This window comes from Macaca nemestrina, chromosome 7 (assembly GCF_043159975.1).
Source record: "Macaca nemestrina isolate mMacNem1 chromosome 7, mMacNem.hap1, whole genome shotgun sequence".
Taxonomy (NCBI): Eukaryota; Metazoa; Chordata; class Mammalia; order Primates; family Cercopithecidae; genus Macaca; species Macaca nemestrina.
The window spans coordinates 129059068-129084346 of NC_092131.1; the positions used below are offsets into that span (position 1 = coordinate 129059068).

Consider the following 25279-nt stretch of genomic DNA (forward strand, 5'->3'; position numbering starts at 1 on the left):
CTGTCGTCTAGAGAGCTTGAGTCGCTGCCTCTTGAGGTAAATCAGCCCACTTCTGTGTCTATCAGTTTGCCTTTTTTGGACATTTCAAATCAATGGAATTATACAATATGTGGTCTCGTGTCTGGCTTTTTTACTTAGCTAGTATTTTTGAGGTAGGTCCATGACATATAACAGGTCCCACAGCACCTTCTGGGCCCAGATTATGCTATCTCAGAAGTCTGGGAGGCAGGGACCCACCTGGCCATAGCCTTCTTACTCTGCTCTAGGCACTCCTAGCCCCAAAGCCCCCAGCCCGCTGGACACCTCCATCCCCGGCTATGCCATGGCTCTCTTCATTCTAGGCCTCCTGCTCGTCACATTCACCCTTGTCCTGGTGAGTATCTGGCTGGGTCCAGGCTCCTTTCTGAGGGGCAGGCTGAGCCTTTGACACCTTGAGACTTTGAGCCAAGCTGAGGGGTGAGCAGGCCCCTTTACACCCCTGATTCCCCAACCCAAGCCCAGCACCTCCTCACCCTCCAGCTGGGGTTGCAGGTTTGGGGCCAGGGGGCTGGGCCTGATCCCGGTGTCCCTGCCCTTCTTGTCAAGGTGCTAAAGTGGAGGGCCTCCCTCAGTGTGTTCAGCCTCGGAGCTTAGACACGCACAGTGTGGTACAGAGGACCCTCCAGACAGGTAAGTGGAGGGCTGTTCTCCCTGACGCCAGCCCAGGTGTTTGTTCTGGGTGGGGTCCACCCCCACCGCCCACCAAGGCCTTCTGCAAACACTCCCTGGGGGCTGTTACTGGCAGCGCCTGGGTGGTGCAGTCAGTGTGCCAGAAAAGCTCCCCACTACTGTGGGCAGTGGCCCAAGCAGTCAAGCAGACTCCCCCAAACAGGCCCCACCTACCCCTAAACTGTTCCCAGCTGCCTCCCACCAACCCTAGAAATGATGCTGGGGGCCGACAGAGACTGAACTTAGGTGCACAGGGGTCCAGGAGACCTGGGACAGAGAACAGGTGGCGTGGGGAGGGAATCTCCCTTCCCCCACTTCCCACTGCCTGAGGGCCAGACAGTGGCACCTCCAGGTCCTGGAAGGACATGTATGGACCCAACTCAGTTTCCCCTTTGTCTCATGGCCTTTCTTCTCCCTTCCCTGGGGCCAGGTGGATGTGGGAGGAGATGCAGCACCATCCTGGGTGCACTCAGACTCATTCCTCACTCCTGGCCTTCACTCCCTTTCCTCTACACACAGGCGACCCCTCACGCTGCTGATCCCTCTGCTGAAACCCAAACTCCAAGCCTCTCCTCTCCCCGCCTTCACCTTGTCCCACGGTTTCCACAGACAGTGCCTCAACGCTGAGGAATGAATCCAGAGTTCCAACACCACTGACTTTCCCAGGAACTCAGAACCAGAGAGGGCCAGGGTCCATCTCGAGGACTCACAGCCAGGGGCTTCTTTCCTCCTACACCCCCAAGGACCGGACTTGCAGGTCTGGGACAGAGGTGGGGTGGGGAAAAGCAATGCCTTGTCAACCCACGCAGAGAGCCCCACTCCCATCCCCAAGGTGCATAAATTCGAGGAACACCCCTGCTCCCACGTCCATGCTCACTCAGGGCCCTGCTCCAAGTGGTTGGCACTCACACCAGCCTCCCGCCCTCCATGCCACAGGTATGGGTCTCATTTACAGAGGAGGAAATGGTGGCCAAGACCCCCCTCAGCACACACAGCTAGACCACACAGAGGACTTAGGCACAGCTGGGGCTGCCCCTCCTGCCACCGAAGCGTGGTCCTGCTGCCAGGTCACAGGAAGGTGATGGAAGCCCTCCTCAAAGAGGGCTGGGAAAGGGACACCCTCACGCCTGCCTCATCCGGCCTAGTAGGGCTGGAGAGACTGTCAGTCCTAAGAGAAACGCTGGCCCTTTGGGGGTATGGAAAAGTCAGGAAGCAATCCAAAGTTGGTATTTAAAATATTGATTTCTAGATATTTAGACCGTCATCTGGTGTGAGGAGCTGGGAGGGTCCCAGGGTAGAGCCCAAAAGAGGAGGAAGACTGAAAAGGGGTCAGAGTGGGAATGGGGGCTGCTGAGAGCAAGGCCCACCCCCCTCCCTGACTCCCTGAACCCAGCCACAGAGCCAGTCATCCTCAGGCCAGAGGGTGTGAGCAACGGGGGCCCTGGCTGCTCTACAGTGGATCAGAGCCACTGGGTGTGGGGCAGTCAGGGCAAGGTAAGGCAGGCTTCCAGGGCAGAGACTGAGGCCGACTTCTGCAGACCCACTGTAACGGGGAACACAGAGATAGGCAAGGGTCTTAGTCTAGAAAGCCCCAGCAGCTCCTGCGCCCATCAGGACACCATTGAGGCCTGGTGGTGGTGGAACCCAGGAATGGACTTTGAACCCATGACCTGGAAGGGGGAGCCAAGGATAGTCCCAGCCCAAAGGCTCCCCTACCTGCAAGGAGTGGGCAGGCCCAGTGAGGGGACCCCAGGAGCCCAGACCATGAGCTTACCTGGCCAAAGACAGCGGCCAGCTCCGAGACATCAAAGAGGGTGGGCAGAAAGATCATCACATCGGGGTTGACTGCGGCTGGCACCAGGTTCCTTTGCACTTCTGGAACACACAGGCCTCTCCTTCCTATCCCTGAAGCACCCCTGCCCCCACCCCAGCACCCCAAAGGCCAGCCTAAAATAGGCATTCGTCCTGGGTCAGTCCCACTCTCCAAGCAACTGCAATTTCTGACTAGAGAGCCAGGGCAGGGCAGGGTGTAGGAGGGGTCCCTGGAAGATGCCCCCCACAATGCCCTGTGCCTAAAACGCTCCCCATTGGGCCTTCTCAGGGAGGGAGGGTTATGGCAGCCTTGTTCTGTCCAGCCACCTCCATGACCACAGGAGCCCTTACAGGCATCTCAGGAAACAACTGGCTCACTGGAGCCAGGACCAGCATGGACACAGTCCTGGGGCTGAGGCTGACCGAGTGGGCTCTGGGAGACCGTCACTCTCTCTTCAAGCTTTGGTCTCCTGGCCCTCTACGAGCCAGGCTGCTTCAGGCTTTGCATGAGGCCTTGCACAGAGACAGAGTTCAAACACAGTTGGTGAACACAGCGGGCTTTAGGGAGGTGGCACATACCTGGGGTTGGGGGATGAGTAGTAGGGAAGGGAGGCCCTGGGGCTAGCATGGCCTGTCTGGAGGTGGTGCAATGGGACCTGAACCACGTGAGGAGAGAGGGTCCACCTGGAAGAGTGGATCAGCCAGATGGCCACCAAGCTGGATGGGAGAGGGGTTCAGCCTCCGATGCACCTGCAGCAAGGTGAGACAGGCACAGGTGGGCACCCTGCTTCCAACCAGCCTCAGGTTGGCAGGAAGCAGATCTCCTGCCTGATCTTCCTCTCCTGCCTCCCCCATGCAGAGAAGGGGCAGCCGCCCATCAGGCCATTGCCCAGATTGAAGCCGCTGAAGCTAGGTCACAACAGGTAAGTGTGATCCCTGACTATCCCAGGCCCAGCCCAAGGCAGTCCTGTCTCTGGTGAGGACCTGGTAGACAGGAGATGTGACGTCCCCACGTGGCTCTATAAACCTCTAATTGAGGATAATCAAGGAAACGGGCAACACCATCACGCTCAGCCAAGAACACGAGAAGGACCAGGGGCAGACAAAAGTCAGTTTGGGCCCAGGCCTGGCCCCTGGAAGGATGGTGGACGAGGGGCCAGCCACAGTGAAGGGGAATGGATGGCCAAGGGCTGGGTGGTCAGGGCTGTCAGCTCCTGCAGCCCCTGTGGAACATCTGCCCAGGCCTGGCTCTGCACTCAGCCTTCTGCCTGGAGCCACAGGTGCCTGGACACCAGCCTCCAGTAGGGATGAGGTAGGAAAGGCACTTGTGGCCACATGTGGGCGCCTAAGCATGGGACAGAGGGGTATCATGCCCCAAAGAGACCACAGAGGCCAAGAACTTAAGCAGATGTGACACCATCAATAAACCCCCTTGTCCTGGGTCATATCAATTAAGTCAGAGCCTACTCTGACCCTGAAGCTGCGGCTCAGTCTGGTTGAGACTCACAAAGAGATGTTAGTGCTGGGCAGGGGGCCTGGCCCAGCCTGTGATGTCCAGCAAAGCTGTGGGCTGGACAAGAATCTCTGAAGATTAGTCCAGGACAAGGACGGCTGTGTCTGCGCAAGGAGTGGGGGCAATGCCCAGGGGGCAGGAGGCCTGAAGACTTTTAACTAGGTAGGGTGCCAGGTCAGGACGTGCAGAAGAAAAGGTGACATGGCAGCATCCTGCCCGAGACCAGACTATAAACCTAGGGGCCGCCTGGTCTATCCTAAACCATGCTGCCGCCCAGATACTATCCTTCAAATGTGAGGCAGGGCTGGGAGAGTCCCCAGACCTCTCATCCCTCCCTCCCCAGCTGGTTCCCATCCCTCACCAGAAGGAAATGGAACTCTTCTATGGGGCACAGCCTGCCAGGTTCTCTATCACCTGGTGGAAGGGACAACAGGGAGGGGGAGCTGCAGCTGGGTGAGAAAGACCGCAGGTCCCACTCTGTCCCTACCAGACAGGTGACCTCAGGCAAGCTGCTTTCTTTGCCTAGGGCCAAGGATAGTCACAGGGGAAGGTCCACATTAAGACGGCTCCACCCTGGAGCCCAGAGCTACCCAGAGAGAAAACCCCCATCCTCCCGATTCTGCTCCCAGCTCATGCTGCTGGGATATCATCCTCCCCATCAGAGAGGCTGTGGGAGGCAGAGGCTGACCCTTGCTCCAGGCACCTCAGCGGGTTTCAGTCCGCCTTCATCATGATCAGGGAGTGGGTCCCTGGGATCACAAATGTGAGGGGCACCTTCTTGGGCTCCAGGTGCTCCAAGATAGACCCCGCAGGGCTCCAGAGCTAGAAGAGTGTTGGGGAGGCCAGGCACGGTGGCTCACACCTGTAATCTCAATATTTTGAAGGGCTGAGGTGGGCGGATCACGAGGTCAGATTGAGACCATCCTGGTTAACACGGTGAAACCCCAGCTCTACTAAAACTGCAAAAAATTACCTGGGCGTGGTGGCATGCACCTGTAGTCCCAGCTACTCAGGAGGCTGAGGCAGGAGAATCACTTGAACCTGGGAGGTGGAGGTTGAACAGGGCCAGGACCTGAGCTCTGCCTAGCCATGGTGACTCTGAGCCAGGTAACCCTACGTTAGTCTCAGTATGTAACTTTGTCTCATGGGGAATGTCAGCATTACTTCTGGAGCCAAAAGTAGGTAAGCCAGGGTAACCAGAGTTCCCAGTAGGGACCAAGATCAAAGGATGCAGGGGTCGGACCTGTACCAGACAGTCAGGCTGGATGAGGGGCTCTGGGAAGCTGGGGCAGCCGAGGGCCTACCCTTCAGGTTACAGGCATGTGGGTCCTGGTCTAGACCCTCATATGCCATCCAGAGACCCAATCCTAGGGACATTTCCTCCCAGGCTGGTAGCAGAGTTGATCCTTGTACTCATGCCACCAAAAGCTCTGAAATGAGCGGGCCTGTGGGTGGGGGGAAAGACTCTTCAGGAAAAGGTTCTCAGGGCCAGGGAAGGTTTGAGCTGGGCCTTAGGGCAGCCAGAGAGGTAGGTGAGAGACCCCCTCACAAAGCCTGCCAGAGAATGCAGGAGGGTCACAGGTATAGTGGTGGGAATGCTCTGGAAGACAATAGGCAGTCTCCTACTCACCGATGGGGCCAACTGAGGTCAGGTCCACACACCAGGAGAAGCTGGTATCCACACGCTGGTGCACTTTGTTTCTTGTTTTAGAGACAGGGTCTTGCTCTGTTGCTCAGGCTGTAGTACGGTGGCACAATCATAGCTCACTGCAGCCTTGACCTCCTGGATTCATGCGATCTTCCCACCTCAGCCTCCTGAGTAGCTGGGACTACAGGTGCATGCCACCATGCCTAATTTTATTGTTTGTAGAGGCAGGGTCTGGCTATGTTGCCCAGGCTGGTCTCAAGCGATCTTTCTACCTCAGTCTCCCAAAACACTGGGATTACAGGGACAAGACAGCACTCCTGGCCATGCTGGTGCAATTTGGCTGCCATGGTACACAGGAGGTATGAGCTGGGGGGCAGAATCTGATCCTGGACCTCTACCCAGGCCTGCACCCAGACTGACCCCTGGGCTGCAGGGAGCAGGTGTAAAGAGAATGCAGTGAGCAGAGCCGGCTAGCCAGTGATGGAGACCCAGGCTGGGACTACGAGAGACAGGGTTCCAAACCTCGGCCTAGTGGCCCTGCCCAACCCCTTGGGGCCAAGATGACCTCCCAGGAAGCCAAGCATGGAGGACAGCATACACCTGAACTGAGGACAGAAGACTCTGATGAGAGGGACGGGGAGGCCTCTGACATACTTTGGATACTTGTCCCATCCACCTCTCATGTTGAAATGTGATCCCCAATGCTGGAGGTGGGGCCTACAGTGTGAGGTGTTTGGGTCATGGTGGGGGATCCCTCATGAATGGATTAGTGCCCTCCCCATGGTAATGAGTGGATTTTCTTTCTTTCTTTTTTTTTTTTTTTTTTTTTTTGAGACAGTCTTGCTCACAGCCCAGGCTGGAGTGCAGTTGCGCGATCTTGGCTCACTACAACCTCCACCTCCTGGGTTCAGGTGACTCAGTGAGTGAGTTTTCTGTTGCTCACAGGAGAGCTGGCTGTTTAAAAGAGCCTGATGCCTCCCGTCTCTTGCTTCCTCTCTCACCATGCAACACGTCTGCTCCCTCTTTGCCTCCCGCCAGGAGTAAAAGCTTCCTGAGGCTTCACCAGAAGCCTAGCAGATGCTTGTACAGCCTGCAGAACTGTGAGGCAAAGAAACCTCTTTTATAAGTTAACCAGTCTCAGCGCCGGGAGCAGTGGCTCATGCCTGTAATCACAGCACTTTGGGAGGCTGAGGTGGGTGAATCACTTGAGGTCAGCAGTTTGAGACTAGCCTGGCCAACATGGTGAAACCCTGTCTCTACTAAAAATACAAAATTAGCCACGCGTGGTGGTGCATGCCTGTAATTCCAGCTACTTGGGAGGCTCAGGCATGAAAATTGCTTGAACCTGGGAGGCAGAGGTTGCAGTGAGCCCAGATCATGCCATTACACTCTAGTCTGGGCCACAAGAGCGAAACTCAACCATCTTAAAACCCTATCTCTACTAAAGACACAAAAAATCAGTCAGACACGGTGGTGTATGGCTGTATTTGCAGCTACTCGGGAGGCTGAGGCAGGAGAATAGCCTGAATCCAGGAGGCAGAGGTTGCAGCGACCTGAGATCGTGTCACTGTACTCCAGCCTGGGCGACAGAGCTACACTTCATCTCAAAAATAAATGAATAACCCAGTCTCGGGTAATTCTCTAGAGCAACGCAAAACAGACTAATACAGCCTCCATGCTTGGTGTCTACTGGACCTGACACTCAGGGAAGGGCTGGTCTTGACTCTGCCATTAACGGGCAGACTATGACAGAGTTGTTCCCCTGCTCTGCCTCAGTTTGTTCTCTCAGCTGAGCAGAGCAGGGATAATTGCTTCTCATGTGGGCCACAGGACAAAACAAAGTCCTGAGTCCCACAGGAAGGTAGGTGGGCTATGTCCAAGGAAAGACAGACCTGGGGCAGTATTTTATGTCCCCGGGGTGCCAGAGGTACATGGAGAAGATGCCTCCTTTGTGGGCAAGGGAGAAGGGAAGATAAGCAGAGAGGCGCCAGACACCTGCCTCACCCCCACCTCCCCCACCCCACACCAGGCCCGTTCCCACTTAGCCCCCAACTCAGGCTGCACCGTTCTCCTTATGGTCAGCATGACTTCCCGGCCAAGCTGACGGAAGCTGACAGCTTGGATTCATTAGGGACAGCACGTAGTGTAGGTGATGTGCAGGATGGAAGTGGGAGAGGACACGGGAACCGTGGTGTCAGGTCTGGGCCTGCCCTGGCTGTGGGCAGACCATGCTGCTCCACCTTGCCAGATGTGGCCTCTAATTCTAAGGTCTCTGAGTTCCAGGCCAGGACTGGAGCCAGACTCCCCTTGGGGACAGGGGACACAGTCCACATAGACGTCACTTGTGCTTTGGGCAAAGCCAGCTGGACAAATGAATGGGAGGGGCCCTGCTGGAGGGTAAAACTGGGCCTGGACTACTCAGACCTGCCTCTGTGACAGGACGGTCCCGTCCTTCCAGTCAGACTCCTGAGCTGGAAGCCCACCCAGCCAGGGAATGGGGAAGGGGTGGCCTGCAGTCTCCCTTGAGTCTATAGCCCTTCCCACCAAAAGAAGCTCCATAAAAAAAGATGCAGAAACACCAAGTGCTCCTCCCAGCTGCTGGCTGCTTCCTGGCGTGGCCTCCAGGACCCTGGATGAGTCAAGATGGGGCTGCCAGCAGCTGGGGGCGGGGGAAAGCTGGGTCCCCAGGGTGGATGCCTAGCAGGAACATGCAGGCGTGGCGAGTGATGGGCCCTCAGGGCCAAGCCCCTTCTGCCCAGGGGGCCTTGGTCACACACCTGCTGCTGAGCTCAGCCCAAGGAGTCAGGGCCTGGTGCCAAGCACCCTCTCTGCTTGCAAACACAGTCCTGGGATCATTATCCCTCTGCCCAGGGCTCAAGTATACAGGCTGTGAAAGGGCCAGCAGTCAGAAAGAAGGAGGCCATGGGTGTGGGTCTCTGAGCCGTCAGGGGCCTTGGTGGACAAAACCCCTATGAGGCAGATGACAGGTAAGGGAGACTGAGCTGTACCCCCCCCCCCACCGTGAGATCTGTGGTAACAGGTTCCAGAAGGGGCCCTGGAGGAGACCAGCATGACAGGAACCGCTACAGATGCCTTTGGGCTCCTACTCTGCAGGGCTGGGCCAGCCGGAGGTTTGGGGCCCACATCAGGGAGGTGGGCCGGGTGCCACAAAGAATGAGGCTTCCTTTGGTAGAGCTGTGACCCTCTTCATCATCTCCTGACCCCCCCACTGACCCTTGTCCTCACACCTCTGTAGAACTTTGACTAAGTGGTGGTAGAGGAAGTCCAGCACGTCCAGGGTGGCCCTGGGTGACCCAGGGCTCAGATCACAGTTCTGGGGTTAGGGCAGGAGGCTGGAAAAGATGACCTACCCTAGTCCCCAAACGCTGCCCAGGCCCCTGAAATCTGTGATGAACCTCCCACCAGACCACACCCACTGACCACCAGAATGGGTGCCACCTTCTTCAGGGCAGCACCAGCCCAGGCCCTCATGTGGGACAGTGCGCACCAGGGTCTGCACACCCTGGGTGAGGCAGAGGGCCTCTTGGTAGACACAGTCATCCCAGACCTTGGTCAGTACCTCCTTCCCTCTGTAGGCCCCCTTCCTCTGTCCATCTGCTTCCTCCTTTGGGCTTGCTGCCTTCCCTCCTCGTGGAGCTCTCCAAGGTGCTCCTAGCCCCAGCTCTTTGTTTCCGCAGCACCTTCTGGGTGCAGATTCTGCCTTCTGAGAAGTCTGAGGAAGGGCCTTGCCTGGTCATAGCCTTCTTGCTCTGCTCTAGGCTCTCCTAGCCCCAAAGCCTCCAGCCCGCTGGATGCCTTCATCTCCAGCTATGCCATGGCTCTCCACATCCTGGGCCTCCTGCTCCTCACAGTCGCCCTTGTGCTGGTGAGTGTCTGGCTGGGCCCAGGCTCCTTCCTGAGGGGCAGGCTGAGCCTTTGATGCCTTGAGCCTTTAAGCCAAGCTGGGGGTGAGCAGGCCCCTTTACATTCCTGATTCCCCCACCCAAGCCCAGCATCTCCTCATCCTCCAGCTGGGGCCGTGGGGTTTGGACCAGAGGGGTGGGCCTGATCCCAGTGTCCCCACCCTTCTTGTCAAGGTGCTAAACTGGAGGGCATGTGTTGAGTGCTGACTTTCCCAGGAACTCAGAGCCAGAGAGGGCCAGGCACCAGCCCAAGGTCACACAGCCAGGCGCTACTTCCCTCCTAGACCCCCAAGGACTGACTTGCAGGGCTGGGACAGAGGTGGGGTGGGGAAAAGCAATGCCTTGTCAACCCACGCAGGGAGCCCCACTCCCATCCCCAAGGTGCATAAAGTCGAGGAACACCCCTGCTCCCACGTCCATGCTCATTCAGGGCCCTGCTCCAAGTGCATGGAACTCACACTGGCCTCCCACCCTCCATGCCACATATATCGGTCTCATTTACAAAGGGGGAAATGGTGGCCAAAAGCCTCCCCCAGCACACACAGCTACACCACACAGAGGTCTTAGGTGCAGCTGAGGGGTCCACAGTCTCTGCTGCCCCTTCGGCCACTCGTGCTGCAAGAGACCACACTTTGGAGAGGGAGGAACGAGAGTGAGCTAGGTGCTCACACATGGGACATGGGGGGCTAGGAAAGGCTCAGCTAGGAGGAAAGGGCAAGGTCTGATCCTGTACGTACATACCACAGAGTCTGTGGATTCAGGAGACCCAGGGCCAGGTCCCAGCTCTGCAGCTGCTCAGTATGTGACTGTGGTTAAGTCGTCTCCCTGGACTCTCCATGCACTTTGCATGCTGCGTGAAACTTCTAGAATGAGCCTGGACCCTGGCTGGCCTCATACTTGCTGCGTAGGTTGCAGACCCCAAGTGCTTCTACAAGGTGCTTTGTTTCTTCTCATAACAGGGGCACAGGCTGGCCACATGCTCTGGGGGTAGAATGGAGTAGCTCTGGAGGTAGCAGTTGGGAGCTGGCCTTGGGTTCCTGGTCGACAGGGCAGGGTACACCATAGGGTCACAGGGCCTGGCCCCTTCTCTAGCAGCCATTGGCCCACAGGCTGCCCAGCTGCCCACCCACAACCCGTACCTTTGGGTAGCCCCAGCTGCTGCAGTTCACTGGACAAGCATCCGCCATCGACACTGTGCTTGGCCACACTGGAGAGGACGAAACTCAGCACTGCCACTGTGGCCTTCACATCGCCTAACTCTGAAGGACCCGTGGGTGGGACAGGGGGTGTCACTGTGGGCGCAGCCACCTCCCTGTTGCCCTCTTAACTTCAGCTCAAAGCTCCCATGCACCCTGGAGACACAGGCACTGCTACTGCTACACCAGGAGCTGGCAGAGAACAGGAAGGTGGGACTGTCAATGTCTTTCTTTCCCTCATGCTTCTCCACTAGGGAAGGTAAGTTAAGGATGCTGCTGGGAGCGGTGGGGGGGCCTCTGTACCAGGCACCAGGCCGAGGTCCCAGGGTTGCCTGGGGCCTGTGGACTCAGCAGAGTACTCACCAAACTTGGCATCAGCCGTGAGCTTCAGAATCTTTTCTTTTCACACTGTAGAGGAAGGAGACCTTTAGGGGGTGTCAGGCCCCTGTTCACCAGCCACTCATCCACAGCCTGGATCCTGTGATAAGGAACAGACAGGCTGGAAAGAAGTATGGGAGGTGCCCAGAGAGGTTGAGAGGCTGATTCACCCATCTCCCTGAGCCTAGTGCAGAGTTTCAGGGCACTGGGGGTCATAAGGTCATGGGACAATGGAGTGCTGGGTCTTGTACTCATATCAATCCCCCATTACAGCAGCTCCTTTAGTTCCTGGCTGCAGAGCAGCCACAACTTCACAGAGGACTGCAAGGGAAGTCCTTACATCAGCCAGGCTGCTGACCCTCACGCCTCCTTCCTGGGGACTGGCTCAGAGCAGGCCAGCCACTGATCAAGGTCACAAAGCATGGTAGCACAGGCTGAGAGCACTGAGGCCCTAACCCCAGAGAAACCTCACCATCATCTAAACCCACAATCCCCAGCCCAGCGCCCCTCCTCCACCCAGAGTAGACCCTGTGCACTCAACCATCTTGGCCAGCGTGCTGATCTCAGCCAGGACCCAGTCGCGATGGTCCAGATCACCACAGAGCTGGAACCTCTGCAAGGGAGGGAGGCAGGTAATGAGGTTGGAGGGAGGGCTGAGGTGTGGCCAGGATCCGTGTGTCTCCCACACTGCTGCCCAGCAGGGACCCCTGGTCCCCGTCATAGATGGATATCCTCTGGCCTCTTGTTCTCCCCTATCACCAGGCTGTTGAGTGAACTCTCTCCTGACCCACCCTGCCACCAAACCCTGCTCTGAGGTCTACTCCAGGCATTCGTCTGCTCAGCAAACATCAATTGAGTGCCTTCTCTGTGCTAGTTCCCACTCTAAGTGCTGGGGGTACAGCAGGGGACAAAACAAAAGTCCTGGGCCTCACAGAGATAAGTGACCTCTCACCTCTTCCCCATACTCACACAACTCCAGCCACTCTGGCTTCCTTGCTGCTGCCCAAAGATGCCAGCCTTGCTCCTGCCTCCATGCCTGCTGCACTCTGTGTGGCTTGCTATCCTTTATTTCATTCCACTCTCTGCTCAAGTGACACCTCATCAGACCAGTCCCCACCCCCCACACTTTTTGTTTTTAAAGACAGAGTCTCCCTCTGTTGCACAGGCTGGAGTGCAATGGTGCAATCTTGACTCACTTCAACCTCCGCCTCCCAGGTTCAAGCAATTCTCCTGCCTCAGTCTCCCAAGTAGCTGGGACTACAGGCATGTGCCATCATTCCTGGCTTTTTTTATTTTTAGTACAGACACGGTTTCACCACGTTGGCCATGCTGATCTTGAACTCCTGACCTCAGGTCATCTGCACACCTCTGCCTCCCAAAGTGCTGGGATTACGGGCGTGAGCCTTTGCACCCTGGAAGGCCGGCCCTTCTTGATCATACTTCCTAAAATAGCCCCTCACACAAGAAAGTTTTGGGGGCCAGTGGAATGCTCATTATCTTGATTGTGGTGATTCAAGAGCCAGGAAGATTTGGTCTTTACTTGTGCAGCTTCATCTTTCTCTAACCTCCAGATGATACTCTCCCAGCTATGGGAAATGCATTCATTCCTGGGGAGCCATGCTCTCTCTCACCTGAATTCTCTGCACATGCTGTTCCCTGTCTGAAGACACATGTCTCCCACCCTTGCCTCCCAACCCCCGGTACACAAACCGTACTTCAGCCAGCCAGCTTCTCCATCCGTCTTTAAGGTTGATGGCATCCTCAGGAAACCCCCTTAGCACTACACGCAAGGCGCAATTAGGTCTCTGCCCCCGGAGCCTTAACTATGACTGCCAATTCAGGCCTCCGATTTCCCCTTCCCTAGGCAGCTCAAGTCCTCCCAGTGCCTAGCACACTACATGGTATAGACTTGGCGCTTACAACGTAAGGATGGATGGATTTGATGAATGGATAGGTAAGTCTCAACCCCAAAACTACTACTTTCTGGGTCTGGAAAAAGCGGAGGGTCTTCCTAACAGTGTGGAAGAGGGAGCCTGATGGTAAGCACGTTCTTGTACAAGCCCCACAGCAGGGCTGGGGAAGAGGGTGTCCTTGGGAGGTCCTCTTGGGGCTGGGGAAGCCCTGAAAGAACTCCCAGCTCCAGACAAGCCCCATTTCCTGCCCCGGGAGGCAGGGGCCCTTCCTTCCGCCAGGGAAGCACGGGGACTCTAAGCCGGCCGGCCTGCTCTGTCTTACTTGCCACCCACCCCCGCCTCCACCTCGGGGGCCGGGGGCCGGGTGGCAGTGGACTTTTCTCTACCAGACCCACAGCCCTCACGCCGGCACACACTGTGTTTGCGGAGAGGCCAGTGCAGACAACCTCCCCACCGTTTGCCGAGCCACTGGCCCCCTCTCATTGCCGCTCCAGCATCCCCCGCCTCGCTTCACTCGGGTGCCTCAACCTCGCGCTGGGGAGCCAGGGCCCGGGAATTTCTTTTTCCCGTTCGGCAGGGTCAGCTGAGTCCAGGATCAGGTGACTGGGACTAACGGCCTCTGGGAGGGCGGGGCCTGCTCGAGTGAGGCTGGGAGCGACCGCAGCCCACGGGAAGTGCCGGGAAGGATATGCTGGCGTCCCCTCCTCCGTCTCCCAGAATCCGTCCCTGGAGAAAAACCAGCGCCAACCGCCCGTTTAACTGACAGTGGAAGTTACTTCATTTGTTTAAGCGGGTAGGATCCCGGGAGCCAGGGACATTCAGGTCATTGCCATGTTTTCCACTGTTAAGCGAATAGCATTATACACAGCTGCGGACTGTGGCAAAAGACGTTTTTCAAACTATTGAACTATACTACACATGCAGAAAATTGTACCTATTAGAAATATACAGCTTAATAAGCTTTCATCAACTGTGGACCTCACATAAGCAGCACCCAGATAAGGAAATAAACCAGATAACTTCTTTAAGTGCGTGGGGATTTCATTTCATTTTGATGAATCATCTAGGTGCCTAGCAAAAAGGGCTGTCATAATTAACATGCTCAGGAAAACTCCCTACAGCTGTAACATCCATAGAGGCTTATCTTAATTCTTGCCAATCTGATGGGGGAAAAAAAAAATCGGTTGCTTAGATTGCAGTGGTAGTCTGCTTACTGGTAGCTTTGAGCTAATGGGTAGTTTAGAACAACTAAGTTTCCGACATTGATTTGAAGAGGCAAAAACAAAAAGACAAATCAACAACAAAAATACATTAGAGAATAGACTAATAACCAAAGAAGAGCTTGAATACAGTCGTCCCCTAGTAACCTCAGGATATTGGTTCCAGGACCCCAGAGATACCAAAATTCACAGACGCTCAAATCGCTGATAATAATATAGCATAGTATTTGCATATAACCTATGCACATCCTTCCCTATACTTTAAATCATCTCTAGATTACTATAACCTAATACAACGTAAATGCTTTGTAAATACCTGTTACAAAGTATTTGTAAATTTTTGTTTTTTATTGTTTTACTTTTTCCAAATACTTTTGATGCACAGTTGGTTAAATCCAAGGATCCAGAACCCGAGGATACAGAGGGCTGACCGTAGTTTGAGCTCTCTCCTCAATTCCATGCCCATCCCATGCACCTGGTGCAGATGGTTTGACTGTTGCAGGCTTTCAAGTTTTCAAAAGACAGAGCTCATGACCAGTAAACTGCTCTATAGAATAGAAAGAGATGGAAAGTGTCCCAATTCATGGTAAAATTGAGCTCATTTCTGAAGAGTTCTTTTACAAATCATAAGCGCTAGCCTGTTGAAAACAAAAGTATGTTAAGTTACTAGACTATCCTTCATCATATCAAAGAAAAATTTTAAGAACATAAGACTTGTAATCATAGCACTTTGGGAGGCCAAAGCCAGTGGCTCACTTGAGCCCAGCATTTCTGGACCAGCTTGGGCAACATAGGGAGACCCCAGTCTCTACAAAAAATTAGCCACTTGTGGCCGGGTGCGGTGGCTCACGCCTGTAATCCCAGCACTTTGGGAGGCTGAGGCGAGCGGATCACGAAGTCAGGAGATTGAGATCATCCTGGCTAACACAGTGAAACCCCGTCTCCACTAAAAATACAAAAAATTAGCCAGGCATGTGAACCTGGGAGGTGGAGCTTGCAGTGAGCCGAGATAACGAGATAACGCCACTGCAGTCCGGCCTGGGCAAAAGAGTGAGACTCCATCTCGAAAAGAAAAAAAAAAGAAATTAGCCACTTGTGCTGGTGCACACATGTCATCCCAGCTACCTAAGAAGCTGAGGTCAGAGGATCTCTTGAGCCTGGGAGGTGGAAGCTGCAGTGAGCCATGATGGCACCACTATACTCCATCCAGCCTGAGCAACAGAAGGGGAGCATCTCAAAAAAGAAAAAAAAAAGGAAAAAAAAAAATGCTGGGTGCAGTGGCTCAAGCCAGTAATCCCAGCACTTTGTGAGGCCAAGGCAGGCAGATCACCTGAGGTCAGGTGTTGGAGACCAGCATGGCCAACATGGCAAAACCTGTCTCCACTAAAAAATAAAAATAAATAAATAAATAAAAAGTAGCAAGGCGTGGTGCTGGGTACCTGTAATCCCAGCTACTTGGGAGGCTGAGGCACAAGAATCGCTGGAACCTGGGAGGTGGAGGTTGCAGTGAGCCGAGATTCCACCACTGCATTCCAGCCTGGGCGACAGAGTGAGACTCTGTCTCAAAAAAAAAAAAAAAAAAAGACGTAAGAATGGCTCAACTTTTGTTCCATGCTATCAGTAGCTTAAAGAAGAGAAAAATGGATAGATTTGGAAAACCATTTTTTATTTAAAAAGAAAATTAGGAAGATGTATTTGAAGTGTATTTGAAAAACAAAACAGCAAATTTAACATCACACAGACAAAATATTTAAATTCAGAAATGATGTTAAAAGGTGGGTGGCGTGCTGGGCCCCACACCAGAGTTTCTAACTCAATAGGTCTGAGGTGGGGCCTGAGCCTTGCATGTCTGTGTTCCCAGATGATGCTGATGCTTCCAACTTGAGACTATGCTTTCAAAACCACTAATGTACAGAAATATCCAGAGAATATATTATGAATATACTTGAGAATATGTATATATGTTAACTTACAGATTTCTCTCCAGTAGAAAAGATAACTCCCAAAGAGGACAGTTTTATTCCCAGACGACTTTTTTTTTTTTTTTTTCTTTGAGTCAGAATTTTGCTCTGTCACCTAGGCTGGAGTGCAGTGGCATGATCTTGGCTCACTGTAGCCTCTGCCTCCCGGGTTCAAGCGATTCTACTGCCTCAGCCTCTTGAGTAGCTGGGACTACAGGCGCCCACCACCTTGCCTGGATAATTTTTGTATTTTTAGTAGAGACAGGGTTTCACCATATTGGCCAGGCTGATCTTGAACTGACCTCAGGCGATCCACCTGCCTCGGCCTCCCAAAGTTCTGGGATTACAGGTGTGAGCCACCACGCCCAGCCTCCCTTTAGGATATTAACAAGTTTTGTCTCTATCTCAGAACGTATTTTGGAATGCCCTTCCTGGAGCACTACAGACACTGTCTCTCAAAACACTCCTTGAACTAGCTTCACCGTGTTGCTGACTGCCTTGTAAATTAAAGAAAATATCTTATACATATTCCTTCATTATTTGTATGAAAGTCAAGCCTTTCACATTGTGAAAATTATACTTCAGGCTGGGTGCAGTGGCTCATGCATGTAATCCCAGCACTTTGGAAGGCTGAAGTGGTGGGATCACTTGAGGCCAGGAGTTTGACACCAGCCTGGCCAACATGTCGAACCCCATGTGTACTTAAAAAAAAAAAAAAAAAAAAAAATTAAAATTAGCTGGGTGTAGTTCCAGCTACTTGGGAGGCTGAGGCCCAAGAATTCCTTGAACCCAGGAGGTGGAGGTTGCCATGAGCTGAGATCATGCCACTGCACTCCAGCCAGAACCAGAGCAAGACTCTGTCTCAAACAACAACAAAAAAAGAACAAAGAAAATTATGCTTTGATACAGTATGCTAAAATAAAGGGTATGATATGGTTTAGATCCGTCCCCATCCAAATCTCACCTTGAGATGCAATAATCCCCACGTGTCAAGGGCAGGACCAGGTAGAGATAACTGATTCATGGGAGCAGTTTCTCCCATGCTGTTCTCGCGATAGGGAGTGAGTTCTCACAAGACCTGATGGTTTTACAACAGGCTTTCCCCTTTGCTCGGCTCCCCTTCTCTCTTCTGCTGCCCTGTGAAGAGGTGTCTTCTGCTATAATTGTAAGTTTCCTGAGGCATCCCCAACCATACAGAACTGAGTCATCTTAAACATTTTTTCTTTATAAATTACCCAGTTTTGGGTATTTCTTCATAGCAGCATGAGAATGGACTAATACAGTGTGCTGATCACAGCCCAGACAGTAGTATACAGGGACTACTATACTTTGATGCTAGAGGGATTCCCATTAAGCTCAGGAGCAGTATATGTTATCATTACCATGATCTAACATTGTTCCAGAGGTTTTTAGGTCAGCAGTTGTCAACTGGAGGTGACTTTGCCTCCCTGGGGATATTTGACAATATCTGAAATCATTTTGGCTGCCACACTGAGGAGTGCTACTGGCACGTAGCAGGCAGAGTCTGGGGATGCTGCTAAATATCCTGCGAGGCACAAACAGCTCCATAACAAAGAATTATCCAGCCCAAAACACCAATAGTGCCGCTGTTGAGAAACCCTAGTCTAGACAAATAAAACATGGGAAATCCATTAACATAAATGTGGGAAAATAATAAACTAGTATTTGCCAAAGACAGTCTAGCTAGGAGGTCCAAAAGAAGCACCTGAAGAACAGTTAGATTTTGCAGGGGCTGCATGGTGGTTCATGCCTGTAACCCCAGTGCATTGTGAGGTCGCATTGGGAGGATCTCTTGAGGCCAGGAGTTCAAGACCAGCCTGGGCAACGTAGTGAGACCGCATCTCTACCAAAAATTAAAACATTAGCCAGATGTGGTGGTGCACTCTTAGAGTCCCAGCTGCTATGGTGGGAGTATCACTTGAGCCCAGGAGTTGGAGGCCATGGTGAGCTGTGATCATGCCACTATACTCAAAAAAATTATTTTGAGACAGGGTTTTCCTCTGTTGCATATGGGGGTCTTGCTATGTTGCCCAGGCTGGTCTCGAACTCCTAGCCTCAAGCAGTCTTCCTGCCTCAGCCTCTGAAAGTGTTGAGATTACAGGCATGAGCCACTCCCTTGGGCTTAGAAAATAAAAATAAATAAATAAATTACAAGGTGTTATGTGGCCAGTTGAAAGATGTCAGAAAACAGTTGTGCATGTGACTCCACTGTAACCAGTTACAAAAGTATCAGGATTAAGAAATTTACTGTGTCTGACTTTTCCAAGTTTAGGTTCCTGACGAAAGAATGAGATGGACCTTTTCTTCCTCCACTCCTCACCTCATTGCAAGAACCAGGACTGTGCATTTCGATGGGCAGGCTCTTACCTCTGGCAGGCCATGGGGGGCATGCAGAGCCTTTCTGTGTGTGTTTTCTGGGCACTCGGATAAAGACCTCCTTTCCAGGCCTTTGTTTAGGATATTTGGCCCATGGAGGAATGAGGCTGGAATCATTTGGGAGGGATAGAGGCTTCGACTGGAAGGAGGCGTGACCTGAACTGCAGGTTCTGGGCCTGCACTTTGTTTCCATGCAGCACCCCGTTAGTGGTGACTAGGGCCTGAAAGTCAGGGGCCTTTGGTGGCCAAGTGTTGGCTGGACAGGAGGAGCTGAGGGAGGTGAGGGCCATCTCTCCAGCACTGCCCCCAGCTTGTCCCCAAATCAATGCCCTCTGACGGCTCAGACACAGACCCGGCCAGCAGCAGTACGGGTCAGGAAGGACGAATGCACACAGCATGGATCTGCTCCACAGTCTCCTCCTCACTTCATCTCGGGTTGGAGGGAGTGAGTCCCCGCAGCACTGATGATATGCTGTCAGCTGAGAACATTCAGCTTGATTAGAAAGATAAGGTGGGACATCTCTTGGGCATGGCACGTGGAGCAGTGCCATCCCTCTGTGGCAGCGAGCCGAGCAATAAACCAGAATGTGCAAAACCTGCATCCCAGAATCACCATTCCTAGAGAGAAAGCCTGTATTGTCAAGATGCCCACAACTAAATTAACCCAGACATTTCACCCAGCCTCGAAATACCAGTAGAACTTTGACATTAATACACTAACCCTCAGGTCTATATAGAAACGTGTAAGAATAGCCACATACTGTAACGTACGGTCATTGAGAAGGAGGAACCCATCAGAACAAATGGAACCAAGTCCAGAAACATGTCTGTCTGGGCACAAGATGCCAGCCTGTGTGTCAGTCACGGAAGCAGACCAGGGGGAGATATTTATTAAGATTTAAAACCGGGCTCCATAGCTCAGGCCTATAATTTCAGCACTTTGGGAGGCTGAGGTGGGAGGATCACTTGAGCCCAGGAGTTTGAGGCAGCAGTAAGCTATGATTGTGCCACTGCATTCCAGCCTGGATGACAGAGCGAGGCTCCATCTCAAACAGAAAATAATAATAATAATAAAAAGGAACATGCACAACTTGGATGGATCTCAAAGGGCATTTGCTGAGTAGAAAAAAAAAAAAAAAGCCAGTCTCAAAAGGCCACCTACTGTGTGATTCCATTTATTTAATGTTCTTTTTTTCTTTGTTTGGTTTTGTTTTATTTTGTTTTTCAGATGAACTCTCACTCTGTGGCCCAGATTGGAATGCAGTGACATGATCTTGGCTCACTGCAGCCTCCGCCTCCCAGGTTCAAGTGATTCTTGTGCCTCAGTCTCCCAAGTAGCTGGGAGTATAGATGCACACCATCATGCCTGGCTAATTTTTGTATTTTTAGTAGAGACAGGGTTTTGTCATGTTGGCCAGGCTGGTCCCAAACTCCAGGCATCAACAGTTCCAACTGCTTCGGCCTCCCAAAGCACTGGGATTATAGGTGTGAGCCACCGTGCCAGGCCTTCATTCATTCATTCATTCATTCCTTGAGAGTCTCACCCTGTCTCTCAGGCTGGACTGCAATGGCAGGATCATTGTAGCCTCCACCTCCCAGGTTCAAGTGATTCTTCTGCCTTAGCCTCCCACGTAGCTGGAACTACAAGCTGGTGTCACCATGCCTGGATAATTTTTGCATTTTATAATGTTCTTGAAGTGGGAAGATTATAAAGACAGAAAGCAGATTTGTGGTTGCCAGGAGTAGGAATACTGGAGGGAAAGAGCCTGGAATGAGTGTAGAGGAATAGCAGGAGGGGAATTTTTGTGGTGGTGGAACAGTTCTGTATCTTGATTGCAGTGGTGGTTAAAGGAGTCATATGTGATAAAATGGCATAGACCTAGACACACGACATCGTTCGATACTGTCCTACATTTATACAAAATAGAACCTTTGGAGAAAACTGAGTGAGGAGTCCATAAAACCTCTTTGTACCATCTTTGAAATTTCCTCTGAATCTGTATTTCCAAATAAAGGGTTAAAATTTTTAAAGTTGCTTTAGACAAAAATATTGAATAAAAATAATGTTGATTGTATGCAGATCTGGCAAACCTTTGGCACACTGAATGACTGGCATTTCTAACCCATCCAATGCCCAATTGCCCCCGGCAGGCCCTGTCCTAGGCTAGGTTGCCTGCTGGAAGATAGGACTCTGGACTCTCTCCTGTTTGCCTTTGGTATAGAGATGCCAGATAAAACATAGGATGCCCCGTTAAATTTAGATTTCTGATAAAAAATAAACTATTTTTTAGTAAGTATGTACCATGCATATTTAGGACACATTTATACTGAAACTTATTTTCTCGATTCTTTTTTCACCATCTTCACAGGTGTTGATTACTTCTCTAAATTTTTTTTTTTTTTTTTTTTTTTTGAGATGGAGTCTCAGTCTGTCGCCCAGGCTTCAGTACAGTGGCCGGATCTCAGCTCACTGCAAGCTCCGCCTCCCGGGTCTACATCATTCTCCTGCCTCAGCCTCCCGAGTAGCTGGGACTACAGGAGCCCACCACCTCGCCTGACTAGTTTTTTGTATTTCTTTTTTAGTAGAGACGGGGTTTCACCGTGTTAGCCAGGATGGTCTCGATCTCCTGACCTCGTGATCCACCCGACTCAGTCTCCCAAAGTGTTGGGATTACAGGCTTGAGCCACCACGCCCGGCCCTCTCTAAATTCTTAAATGTATGTATGTAGTTACTTTAAAGCTCTTGCCTGCTAATTTCAATATGTGAGCCATTCATGGCTTTTGTGTTTTGTTTTGTTTTGTTTTTTGAGATGGAGTTTCACTCTTGTAGCCCAGGCTGGAGTAAAATGGTGCCATCTTGGCTCACTGCAACCTCCACCTCGTGTGGCTGGTCTTGAATTTCCGACCTCAGGTGATCTGCCTGCCTCAGCCTCCCAAAGTGCTGGGATTACAGGTGTGAGCCACCATGCCCGGCCCTTTTGTTTGTTTCTTTGAGATAAGATCTCACTCTGTTGTCCAGGCTGGAGTGCAGTGGCATGATCTCAACTCACTGCAACCTCCACCTCCCAGGCTCAAGCCATCCTTTCACCTCAGCCTTCCAACTAGCTGGGACCACAGGGACAAGCCACCAGCAGTCCTGACTGGTTTTGTGGAAGACAATTTTTCCACAGACGGGGTTGGGGTTGGTGTTTATGGTATGAAACTGTTCCACTTCAGATCATCAGGCATTAGGTTCTCATAAAGAGTGTGAAACCTAGAGCCCTCGCATGTGCAGTTCACATTAGGGTTCACGCTCCTGTGAGAATCTAATGCCTGCTGATCTGACGGGGGGTGGAGCTCAGGCAGTAACGCTCACTACCCACCACTCACCTCCTGCTGTGCAGCCTGGTTCCTAACAGGTCACCGACTGGTACAGTCCACAGCCTGGGGGTTACGGACCCCTGCACACCCCCACACCCAACTCATTTTTGAAGTTTTAGTAGAGATGGGGTTTTGCCATGTTGCCCAGGCTGGTCTCAAAGTCTTGAGCTCAAGTGATCTACCTGCCTTGGCCTCCCAAAGTGCTGGGATTACAGGCATGAGCCTCCATGCACGGTTGGTCTGTTTGTATTGACTGGTTTTCTCTTAATTTTAGGATACATTTTCTCTCTTTTTCACACATGTAGTCAGTATTTCTTGAGCTGTTGGATGTTGTGAACCTTCATTATAGAGATGTGGATTATGTTATCCTGCTCTAGTGTTGAGTTTTATTTTGGCAGGGAATTAAATTACTGATGGGTTAACTTGATCATGTGTGTCAGACTACATTTTAGGTTTTGTTAGGGTGAGCTGTTGTTCAGTTTTGCCCTTATTCCTGGGGTATCTTCCTTAATCCCAAGGCATGGCCTTCTAGGCCCTCCTGGGAGTATCTGGGATATTCATCGAGGCCTGAGATTCCAAGAGTGGACACTCTGGCTGAACCAGAATTCAGATGTGTCTCCAGCACTCTGTGACCACTGAAATTGCTGTTTAGCTTTCAGCTCCCCATTGGCTGTTCTGTGCTGGGTCTTGCAGAGTCTCAATCCACACATTCATAGTGTGAGATTTGGCCAAGGACTTGCAGCAAACCCTATAAATTTCTGGGGCTCCTTCTCTGCAACTCCATCCTTTCTGATACTCTGCCACATACATTTTAGCAGCCCTGAGCAGCAGTCTCTGTTTCCTCCACCAAACAACACTGATCCTTTCGGGCTGGACTCTGTTTCCTCATGCTATCGTTGAGGGTTTGGAAACTTTCTCCACCAGAAAAATGTAGCAGTCCCTTCATGTGATTCCCTTCTCAGAGATTGTACCTGGAACTGCCTATTGCCCAATACCTGAAGACAATTTCTTCATGCACTTGGCACAGCTTTGTAGTTGTTTATGCTGGGAGACTATCATCAATACAGGTACTCCATCGTGGCCACAATTTGAAGTACTATTAATATCATATTCATTCTATTCTAAAAGTAGAGAAGACAAAGACCAACAATTCTAAGAAAAATGGAAAGTTCAAATGGGAAAAATAAAGTTCAAAGAAAAAGAAATGCAAATACTGCTGACACACAGGATAAAATGTTTAACTTCCCTGTTAATAAGAAAGATACAATTTTAGCCGGGCGCGGTGGCTCAAGCCTGTAATCCCAGCACTTTGGGAGGCCGAGACGGGCGGATCACGAGGTCAGGAGATCGAGACCATGCTGGCTAACGCGGTGAAACCCCATCTCTACTAAAAAAATACAAAAATCTAGCCGGGTGAGGTGGCAGGCGCCTGTAGTCCCAGCTACTCGGGAGGCTGAGGCAGGAGAATGGCGTGAACCTGGGAGGCGGAGCTTGCAGTGAGCCGAGATCCGGCCACTGAACTCCAGCCTGGGTGACAGAGCAAGACTCCGTCTCAAAAAAAAAAAAAAAAAAAAAAAAGAAAGATACAATTTTAGGCTGGGTGCAGCGGCTCACACCTGTAATCCCAGCACTTTGGGAAGCTGAGGTGGAAGGATCTTTTCAGGCAATGAAGTGGAGGTGGCAGTGAGCTCAGATAGTGCCACTTGGGGTTACAGAGCGAGATCCTGTCTCAAAAAAAAAAAAAAAAAAAAGATACAGATGTAAACAACATTCTGCAACCTCTACATGTGGCCCTGATTGTTAACAGGCACCAGATTTGCCTCCCACCTTTAATAACTAGAAAAATGGAACAAAATATATAAAACAATAGTTTTCAGACATTGGAGAACGGTCGAGCAGAAGTATAATCCCTAAAAGAAGGTGAACCCTACAGTGTTCACCCTCGGAAGCAATTACAGGCTCCAGCACAGGGAGGGGAATCCAAAGTCCAGTGGTCATGGTGGATTGAGGAGACAGAGATCAGAGCTTGGGAAGGTCTTCAAGGCCGGTAGAATTTGTGAGGTACAGCACCGGGCAGGAGGTGGGAGAAGAGAACGCGTGTGCTCTGGAGACCTATGGAAGATGCCCTCAAGCCCTTGGCAAAGGGCTGATATGGACATATGTGAGAAGAAAGGACCCAGGGAAAGAACCGCCAGAAAGCAGACCGAAGAATTCCCAGAGCTCACAACAGGCTAGAGATAACTCATATTTTCACTGGTCAGAATGAAAACACCTCATAACACTTAGGAAACGGAAGGGAAGCTTTAGAAAAGTATTGCCTTAATAGTGGGGCTAAATGAGCAATGGAGTAAAGGCTTCTCTGAAACTGTCCGAACAAAGATTGAAAGCAAATCTTGATAGATTCAACTTATTTCAAGTAACTAGTGCTGGAACAGAGTCCCACACTATTTAAAGGAAAATAAAATCCAACAATCACAACACAAAAACACAATGTCTACCAGTCAATAAAAAATCACCAGGCAATGGCCAGGCACAGTGGCTCATGCCTGTAATCCCAGCACTTTAGAGGCCAAGGGGTGCAGATTGCCTGAGGCCAGGAGTTCAAAGCCAGCCTGGCCAACATGGCTAAATCCTGTCTCCACTAACAATACAAAAATTAGCTGGGAGTGGTGGTACCCAACTGTAGTCCCGGCTACTTGGGAGGCTGAGACATGAGAATCATTTGAACCCAAGGATACAGATTGCAGCGAGGTGAGGTCACACTACTGCACTACAGCCGGGTTACAGAGTAAGACCCTATCAAAAAAAAAAAAAAAAAAAAAAAAGGCAAACTAGAGCCTAGAGCCAGGAGAGAAATCAATCAATGGAAATAGGCCCCAGAGATGATGTAATTAGTAGATACGGATGTTAAAAAATATATTATAAATATGTTCCGTATGTTCAAGAAGGCTAGAAAAATCTGAACATGATGAGAAGAGAGAAATGGAAGATATATTAAAAGAAAAAAAAAAAAACTCACGGGCTGGGTGTGGTAGCTCACACATGTAATCCCAGCACTTTGGGAGGCTTAGACATAAGGATTCCTTGAGCCCAGGAGTTCAAGACCAGCCTGTGCATTGTAAGGAGACCTATCTCTATAAGTAATTTAAAAATTAGCCAGGCATGGTGGCATGAACCTGTAGTCCCAGTTACTCAGGAGGCTGAGGCAGGAGGATCACCTGAACACAGGAGGTCGAGCTTTCAGTAAGCT

The 25279-nt window shown here is 51.5% G+C and overlaps 1 protein-coding gene across 11 annotated transcripts in view; it reads right to left on the minus strand.

Moving 5' to 3' along the window:
* LOC139355399 (golgin subfamily A member 6C-like) overlaps positions 1-20921 on the minus strand; it is a 37367-nt gene extending 16446 nt beyond the window's left edge. For 3 of the 11 annotated variants that reach the window (XM_071101083.1, XM_071101086.1, XM_071101095.1), the window contains exons 1-5: positions 10744-10992; positions 5664-10641; positions 3100-3270; positions 2483-2583; positions 1297-1467 (exon numbers count right to left, since the gene is read on the minus strand). In XM_071101083.1, coding sequence (XP_070957184.1) covers positions 1297-1467; positions 2483-2583; positions 3100-3148 — 321 coding nt within the window. In that variant the 5' untranslated portion in view covers positions 3149-3270; positions 5664-10641; positions 10744-10992. The other 8 variants (XM_071101084.1, XM_071101085.1, XM_071101090.1 and 5 more) reach the window with 8 other exon arrangements.
* Positions 20922-25279: the final 4358 nt, after the last annotated feature.